This window comes from Echeneis naucrates, chromosome 23 (genome assembly GCF_900963305.1).
Source record: "Echeneis naucrates chromosome 23, fEcheNa1.1, whole genome shotgun sequence".
Taxonomy (NCBI): Eukaryota; Metazoa; Chordata; class Actinopteri; order Carangiformes; family Echeneidae; genus Echeneis; species Echeneis naucrates.
Window position 1 is genome coordinate 462,931 of NC_042533.1, and position 9,332 is coordinate 472,262.

Genomic DNA, 9,332 nt, shown 5'->3' on the forward strand with positions numbered 1-9,332 from the left:
ATGTCTGTAATCCGGTTTAATCCAACACGTTAAACGGTTGTTGTCTCAGTGAGTGCGGAGCGCCGACCCTGGCACTAAAGCTGCCTCAGACCCCCCCGGTCCTGGTCTAGTGCTCTCAGCTCCCTGCCGGACTGCCAAGTGCAGGCTGAATTAATAACGTGTCTGTTTCTGCGGCCATATGTGAGGCTATTTATGACGGAGCGAGAAGACTCCAGCCAGCATGTCTCCACTGATCCATCCCATAATTCATCTTTCTGTTGTCATCACGACTGCACCAATATAGAATGCAGATTTTTTTTTTTAATTGCTGTTGAAGCATTTATGACCTTCAATAAAATCAGTTTTATTCCCATGCAGAGGTTTGACAACAACGGAGTCCCTGGGAGATAAATCACTCCGTTAAATGACTCATTTGTCCCGTCACGTCTCAAATCATCGCCTTAAATAACTTTAATTCCCGCAGTTTAGTCACTCCGGCCTGAAACGACTCCGGTCGGTCACACATTAATAATTCATCCCTTCTTAAAGCCCAGCTTTTATTTCCTGTTCAAAGCTGCCGCATCATTTTCACCCTGAAACGGTTCACCTGCAAAACACCTCGACCAAAAAAAGCTTTTTTATTGATTGTAGATGAAATTAATCAGGTAGTAAGAATCAAACGCATATCCGGGTGTCTCAGTGCCAGATTAAAATCAGATAAAGTCAACAAAAAGCTTTACGGGAAACGATAAGGCTGCGCTCTTAATTTGAAGGAATGAATAATAATTGAATTGGATGGCACATTTAAAGGTCGGTGAGGTCATCTGAAACACTTTGTGGACTCACTCTGGAGCGTTGGTGAATGGGGTCCATGTGGTCTGGGTCAGACTGAGAAAAACAGCAGACCGTACAAAGTGAGGGCTGAACAGGAAACGGCGGGGCTGTGGCTTTCACTGTCTGATGTTGGCGATTCCACTTTCTCCACCTCCACATGAACTTAGATTTTTTTTCTGTTTCCAAACGGATTTTCCAGATCTGGAGCTGCAAACAGCAGCAGCTTCTGAATCTGTCACACAGGAAACTTCAATTCCTCTTCAGAATAAAAGAGTCAGATCGCCAGCTGGGCCTCGTCCTCTTTGTCTGCGGCGAGCTGAATCCCCACCTCTCCCCGAGGCTGATGGGAAGTGAGCAGAACACAAAGTGAACTGTTATTACCAAACTCTAACAGGGCTTGTTTTTATTTTGCTCCTGTTGTTGTTTTCATTTACATCGCGCCCTCCCGCTGTGTGGGCTGCGAGCTGCAACTGTGATCGAGTGACAAGTCTCTATAGCAACACTTCTCCGAGCGAGTGATGCTGCAGAGATCCCTGTCTGGCTGAACAAACATCAGACGGCAGCGTAACTTTTCTTAATAAAAGCAGTGGACGTTCGTTGGCCAACAGGGAGCCTGAGATCTGATCACAGGAGCTGTGGTGACCGGACGGCCTCCATTACACCTCAGCGTCACTCCTTTATCAGCGTCCGTTCATCAGCGCACCGCCGCGGCTCTGTCGCTTCTGAAAACCCAATTAGCTTAGATTGGCGATTGAAATCTCGTTCGGCCTCAGACCTCAGAAACTGCTTTTGTTGTGGGTGTTTTGGCATTCAGTCTGCAAAACATCTTCTGGCCACTTTGCTGAAAAATTAATTGAGATGATAAACAAACTGGATTCTGAATCAGCTCGCTGTGATTTTGTTATTCTGTCCCCAGAAACAGAACCTGAAGGCAGCAGGCCCGCAGAAAAACAAAGTGATTAGAGTCGCAGCTATTGATCGACTGAACAGGCATTGTCACTAATTCTGTTTCTGTAATTAAAGTTTCTCTCTCTGGGTGTATTTACCAAGTCAACAGCTCCTGCTTTTATCTCCCTGAGCTGAGAAACTGCTGTGGACGATGATGATCACTATTGTTGTTGTTTTTAATGCCGGGCTGAAGTCTGAGTCTGAGCCTGATCATCATATTGAATCATTTTCACCAGTGAACTATAAACTATAATTTCAGTCCTGTCACCTCTGCGTTGATGTTTTCATAACAATCACCAGAGCTATTTAAATTTGTCGCTGCAGGTTTTTCACATTAAAAGCCTCTGGGGTTTTTGTCCTGAAACTTAATCGACAAACTCATTCTTCTTGCTGCTTCACAACAAAATGTTAAACATCAAATATATATATTTTTTTTCTTTTTTTTCAAATTTATTAACATATACTAATTTCAAATTTGCTCTCTTTTTAATTTTCACCATCTAAACGGTTTCCTCCTGTTCCACATTAAAAGCCTACCAGGAAGAGATGAGGAATTAGTGTGGGAATAAATCTGTGTTTGTTTTAAATCTCCTTATTTAGTCCAAAAAGTAATTTTGAACTTAAACTTTTTTTGCAGCCATCAGCAGTCTGCAGTTAAACATCTGTAAAAGGCTTAATTACTTATGAGAGCTGCCATCGATCCAACAATCAATACATTGATTGTTGGTTTGAGTCCAGTCGTGCACGTTTCCTGCTGTCGGTTCAATATGGAGGCTGATGTTGTGTCACATTCCAGTGAACATGGAGAAAATGAGACCCGGGGCGTGTTTGATTTGCATTTAAATAGATTTATTGTCCGCTGTCGGTGTGACGGGCGGAGACTGACCACATGATCAAACTGTTGTTGTCTTTTCTGCGGCAGGAAATGAGGAGTGCTGCTGCCTGGACGGAGCAGTGAGAGATCACAGTTGCTGTTTGGCTGTGTAATGAACATTTTAATGTGATTGTTATCTGCTGGTGGAGCAGCGACACTGACAATCAGCTCAGTTTAGTACAGAGCATCCAAGATGGCTGCCAGCTGCTTCCAAAGGGAAACTAAACGCAGTTAATCAGATGAGCTGTGAAGAAAGGTGTTGAACCCCGATGACGAGGACAGGTGACTGTTTTTGAACATTTCAGCTGCTCCTGAAACAAATCCACCGTCTGTGACCCGCCTCATGATGCCACTGTCCTCGCCAAGCTGAGGGCCCGAGGCCACACCATCCTGTGAGTCTGGTTCCTGGGACAGACGTCTCATCAAGTCAACAATGTGTCCAGGAAAACCATCAAACCTGATTTTTTCCTATTTCTTTAACTAAAAGCTCGGTCAGAAAAGTCCAGATGAGCTGAGATTGAAGGTTCACTCTGTTCTGGAGCTTTCAGTCGTACTTCACTGTCTTCATCAGCAGAGTTCATTCACAACTTGAAGATCCTGGATAGAGCCGAACGGACTCTTGGAGTGGAGTTTATCTGATGCAGCTAATTATCTTTCACCTCTGTGGATGGTGAGTGCAGGACCTTTAATGAGGAGGAGGACTCCTTCTCTGTGGTTTTATTATTGGAGTGAAGGGTTGGTGTTTTTCTTCTTCAGTGGTGGACGAAGGACAAACCGCAGCTGTCCGTCTCCCCAGCACCTTTCAGAACTGAAGGGCTTTGCTGCTAAATGGAGTGTAAACAAAGAAAATGTCTGGCAGCCGCGCTGATGGAAATCTGAACAGCTACTAATGCGTTTTCAGCAGCCTCGTTATCTTGAAGCCACACTATCAAAGCAGAGCTCATAATGATGTGGATAATCCTGTCCGCTCGCCGGTCTGCGGTAAACAGCGCCGGGATGAGGGATGACCTTAACTGTGGACGGCGAGCAATGCTGGCGTTCTCAATTAAACCCTGTCAGCGGAGGAAGGAAGTCGTGTTTAACCTGAACTGAGCACGCAGTTTGAACCGTCTGATTCCAGCCGGGTTCCTCCCAGAATCCTCCTGGTTCTAAAATAAGGAGTTCACAACAGCAGTGACCTGAGATCAAATGTTGTTTATGGACGTTATTAAAGATCATCTCCGACTTTAGAGCCTCTGACATTTATTATTGTGGGAGATGAAATAAAAATAAAGTACTCCAGGACTCAAGGGCTTCCTGTGGATGATTGTTTGGATTGTTCGAGACAAAAAGGATCGGAAGCATCTTCCGGTTTGTTGAATTCTGATAACAGTGTTTGGAATCGAACAGGTTCCTGTGGGACGGGGATCTCAGACTGCACACTTGGCTCCTGTCAGAGAAAGTGAGCAGTCATGTCTCGGCTCTCTGTGTTTCTCTGGTCTTAAGTCCAGGTCTGATACCTGCTGAGAGCCCCCCCCCGGTGACCTTTGAGACAATCAGACTGCCCCGCTCCAAGAAATGCTGAATGGCGAGCGGCGGCCCCCGGGTCCTGATGCAGGCGGCTGCTGAGCTGCCTGTGGTATTCATTGATCCCTGAAGCAATGGGGGGGGGGAAATAACATTGAAATAACAGATTTTTGGTGTTTATTGAGTCACAACCTCAACGTTTGTTAGTGATGTCTCGAGTCACGTCTCTACGTCTGGCGCTCCTATTGGCTCCAGTGGGTGATGTCACAGCCAATCAGGATGTCTGGATCAGTCCTGGATGTTTCTGAGTTTACTGTGACAGAATCGTTTTTCTTCCATTGAAGCAGAAAAATTCAGTCTTCTTGTGTTGACTCGTAAACTTCCTCAGTGAAGTGATTCAAAGTGATGAAGCTGCAGTTGATCTTCTTCTTCTTTGGTGTTTGTGAGCAGCGTGCCGCTGATGTCTTTGATTACAGCAGCCAACAAGGACACTCAGATCTGAAAAGACGTCCAGCAGAAACACAAAACTGCTGTCTCCTCCGAGTATAGAGAAAGAAGCCCCCTCCCCTCTCCCACAGTCCCACAGTCGGCCATAGAAAGGCGTAGAGAGGCAGCGGCGGGAGGATGGAATATAAAATATTTAGAGAGCCTCCTCTTTTCAGCAGTGGAGGGCGAAGCTGATGTTTTTCTGTACACACATTTCATAGATATATATGTGTGTGTGTGTGTGTGTGTGACTTTGTGTTGGACCGTAAAGCTGCTGCACGAACAAACAGGAAGTTCATCTGCAGCATTTTAATTGGTTGTTGTGTCACAGCGTTTCTGTTTGCGTTTGTATTTTGAACTAAACTTTTCCATCACAGACCTGTTGATGGTTGGAGGACTGATGGGAGTTGTAGTTTTAATGTGTCTGTCTGTCTTCCTCCAGAAGTTGGCGGTCAGGACTTGTCCCGTAGGAACGACTAAGCCGCTGTCTCTCATCAAGTCCCCCAGCCAGGGCATCGCCATCTCCGTGGTGCCGGCCAAGGCTCCCGTTTCCATGGTGACTGCACACATTAACGGGCAGAAGGCGGCGAGCTCAGAGCCACTGCAGACGTCCCCCATCAACCTCCAGACCGCCGGCAGGGTGGCGGCAGCCGGAGTCCACCCGTTCAGCAGCAGGAGAGCTGCGGAGCTGCCTCCCTCTCAGGTAACACACTTGGAGCACCTGCCAGGGGGAGGGGCCAGCTGACCCCTCTGTTTCTATGGCGATGTTCCCCATAAAGGTTGGACAAGTTGGGCCATTGAGAGACACATACCAGGGAATTATGGGAAATGTAGTGTGCCAGTAAACCTAATGAAGGGTGAGATGTGAGTTCATGTTGTCATGACGATGCTTCTTCTTTTGTTGCTCTACTGACCCACAAATTTAAAACACACAGACACACACACACCTGTTTCCAAAAAACTAAAGACAAAGTTTATTTCCTGTTTGTTTTCCTTCGTGTCTGGGCATCTTGTGTCTCAGAGAGTTGTGGGTCTGTGTGAATGTTGTGCAATGCAGCAGCCGTGAAACATCAGTTGTTTGGATTGTGTTGAGTTTTTATTTCCAGCATCTGCTGGAGTTTCAGGAGGAAAACTGTCAGATTTCTCTTTACCACCTCCTCCTCTGAGCGTCTGTTAGGATTCAGGCCACAGCGTCTCGTCTCCTCCGCACTCAGTATTCAGCTCCATCACCTCCATCAGCAGCAGCAGGATCAGAGCTTCACGCTCCACACTATTACAGTAATTGTACGGCCCCACAGAGAGGGGGCCGAGCCTGAGGGCCCCCGGGGCTCCTGCTTTATGATTCTTCTGTCCATCAGCTCGTCTCAGGAAAATGAAACTGTCTGTTTTCACAAAGGCTGAGAATAGAGATCTGTGGATCAGATGGTGGCCCACAAACTCAGGAATTTAAATGTTAGATAATGAACACAATCATTTAGATTCTGACTGAGTAGGAAATCAACTTCAGGCCTAAATTTGTGGATTTATCTGAACCACATGATCGTTGTATTTGAAGAATCATTTAAGAACAACTTTATCTGTCGTTTCAAATTTAAAGGCCTCTGTGGAGTGCAGATGTGATCGAATAACTGCAGCTTCATCAAGGTGGACAAACCCTCTCCCTCCCACTGGTGGAGGTGAGGGTCAGGGGTCGGGGGTCGGGCTTAGCTTTTTATTGCTGTATTGTTGAGTTGGAGTGAGCGCTCTTCATCCAGCTGCCCGTCTGAGCAGTGAAAAGAAAAACCCTCCCAGGCCTCCAGCTTTCTGTCTGTCAGGGTCACAGCAGCCAATCAGAGGCCGCTGTGGCCATCATGTGATCCGAGCAGAGGAGGCGGGAGGGTGTGTGCTTGGGGGGGGGGGGCGGTCCCTCAGACCACCTGGCAGCTAATTTGGAGATCGATAATGAGGTGTAATAGGACTGCTGCTCTGCATGAGTGTGCAGTAAAGCTGTAAAGCCAACTCAGAACAGGCAGAAAACTACCAAAGCCACGGTCCAGGTCCGGGTCCAGGTCCGGGGCCGGGGGTCCACAGGTTCACATGTGTGGACCTTTAAATTCATGAGTTTATGCTCTTTGGTTTCGTTGTTCTGGATCTTTCTGGTTGAAAAGTTTTTCTCCTCGTTAGGAATCAAACGGATGATTTCAGTTTGCCTCCAGCTGCTTCAGGCTCTGAGTTCCCCCCTCTTTAAATTAAAGGATCAGGTGAAAACTTTGAGGTAGAAAAGTTGAGATTCCAACTTATTCACGTGAGAGAAGCCTTCTGTGTCTTCTGCTCAGTGACTCCGTGGATGTAAAATATTTCTTCACTGTGAGGAGAAACATCTTAAGCTCAGTTTAGCTCCGGTTAGTTTGATTCAGAGGAACAAAGGAATCAGTCTGAAATCTGCTGCTGCCACGCTGATCCTGCCTCTTTCACTGCCCTCCATCTCAAAGACATCTTTATCCTCTTTACACAGCGGCCAAGGTCAACGCCACGCCACCCCCGAGTCTCCACGTTCCCGCTCAGAGCTGTGAATGACGAGCAGATTCAGAGCAGAACAGTCAGTGACGATCATTACATCAGCTGGTTACAGATGAGGACCGGGAGTTCTCGGCTGTTAGTTTAGTTTGTGGATTCTGGGCCTCGATCAGGCCTGTGGGTCATGGAGGAGGGTTTTAGAGTCCAGGGGCCACAAAGAGGCCGACACCCAAGCAGGACTCCACCAGACCTGATTAGACCGGATCCCATTAGCTTCAGTCCCAGCTTTAGCTTAGCACAAAGACTGTGAGCACCCTCAACAGGAAGTAGCTCCTACTCTCCGTATGTTTTCAGAGATAAACACCATCACAGACTGACATCCACAGGGAGCCCCCCCTCGAGTTTTATCACAGACCGGGGGGGGGGGGGGGGTTGTTGGTTGCAGAGCTGTCATCTATCTCTGGTTCTGACTTTGGTTTTAAAATAAAACAGAAATTCATTAAAAAGAAAAAAAACAAAACAGGAAATTGCTGGTCCAAGGCTGTTCACTGAGGGAGGGGCAGGAGCCCCCCTAAAGAGAAGGTGCTTAGGTTTGGAGAAAAGAAGCAGCAATTACGAAAATGAAAGCCCTTGCACTGCAAGAATTTTCTTCTTGAGCAGTTGCCATGGGAACAGGCCTCGGCCGCCTCCTCCCCCTCCTCGCCGAGCCGCTCTGCAGCACAATACAATGAAATGAAGGATTTTCACAGAAGGAGGAAGGAGGGAGGGGGTGAGCTGTGGAGCTGAGGGGGGAGGAGAAAACTTTCCTCCTTTTTATTTTCTGCTGGAGCCGAAGCTGCTTGGAAAAGTCTGGAAAAGCACCAAATCTGCCCTGAAAAGAAGGTTCGTTAGTGTGAAGTTATTAATGTAGCGTCCAGTCACAGCTGCAGGCCTCTGACCAATCAGAGGGCGCCTGCAGGCGCTTCACCTGAGCGTCTCACCTCTCGTCGTCATGGAGATTCACTGATGTGTTTATTCATTTCAAACCATCTTCAGACCGACAAGCTTCAGTTTCTTCTGTTTCAGTTCCACTCAGTTCAGATTAAACATGTTAAAAATATATTTCCAAATTAGATTTAATAATGAAAAAATACTTTCAAAGAATAAAACATTTGTAAACAAACCTTTAAAACAGCTGAAGACTGTTTCAGATCAGAATCAGATGAATAATAATGATGAGCAACATTTAGAACATCAATAATCTCTAAAACTGCTTGTGATTCTTCGTTTCACCACCAGATGGAACCAAAGTAAACAAACTTTAAAACCAATAAAACAGTTTTTCAGAATATTCACAAAACATGAAATAAAAAGGTGCATTTTAAAATCTTAAAATGTAAATGATCTCAATAACTTATTAAAAAATGTCCAAGGTTACATTTTATTTAAAATAGTTTTTAAATATCAAATTAGTGAGACCATAAATATACACAAATTAATTGCCCAATATATTCAGATTAGAGTTAAATAAACATCTTTGTTTTTATTTGTGTTTTGAAAGTTTGATCAGCTGTTCAGGTCTTCCCTCCTCTTCCTCACTACAGCTGGAGATTCTCATGAAAGTGTTGTTCTTCATCTTCCTGCTGACGCAGCAGGTCGACCCTCCACAGGTGCTTCAGTCTCAGATCAGTTTTCATCACGCTGCAGAAATTAATCCTTGTCCGCAGGGTCTCCTTCAGGTCATCATCTGTTGCTATGGCGACAACAGAGGGAGCGTTTCCGGGTGTTTTTGTGACCGAACTCACCACCGCCTGCTTCCAGCTGCTGACTGCTGCGTTTGGGTGTCTTTCAGATGCTGGGAACTCTCACTGCTGTGCCCATCAAGGTGCCTCAAGTCAGCTCCCTGCACCGGCTGGCAGGACAAGCAGCCACTGTGCTACCTCAGGTAGCACACAGACACACACAGACACACACAGACACACACAGACACACACCTACCTCAGCTGCTGGAGTCTGTCAGAGCTGCAGTGTGAGCAGCCGTCCACCAGGCGGCAGCACTGCCTCTCAGAGAAGATGGCTCCTGGTGCCAGCTGTTTAACAGCGCTCTTCCTGTCTGGTCCTCAGGTCAGGCCAAAGACCCAGATCCCGGACAGCCTTCCCCACAGTCCCTGTCAGGAGCTGCAGCCCCTCAGCTTGCAGAGAGCCACCGCCGTGGTCAGTCCGAAGAGCC

General features: G+C 46.6%; 1 protein-coding gene across 3 annotated transcripts in view; it reads left to right on the plus strand.

Moving 5' to 3' along the window:
• The window catches only part of phf21b (PHD finger protein 21B), a 41,027-nt gene that overhangs the window by 25,080 nt on the left and 6,615 nt on the right, over positions 1 to 9,332 (plus strand). For 2 of the 3 annotated variants that reach the window (XM_029495730.1, XM_029495732.1), the window contains exons 4-6: positions 5,070 to 5,330; positions 8,955 to 9,047; positions 9,227 to 9,332. The exon at positions 9,227 to 9,332 is cut by the window's right edge. In XM_029495730.1, the coding sequence (XP_029351590.1) occupies positions 5,070 to 5,330; positions 8,955 to 9,047; positions 9,227 to 9,332 (460 nt within the window). The remainder of the gene's footprint in view (positions 1 to 5,069; positions 5,331 to 8,954; positions 9,048 to 9,226) is intronic. The other variant, XM_029495731.1, reaches the window with a different exon arrangement.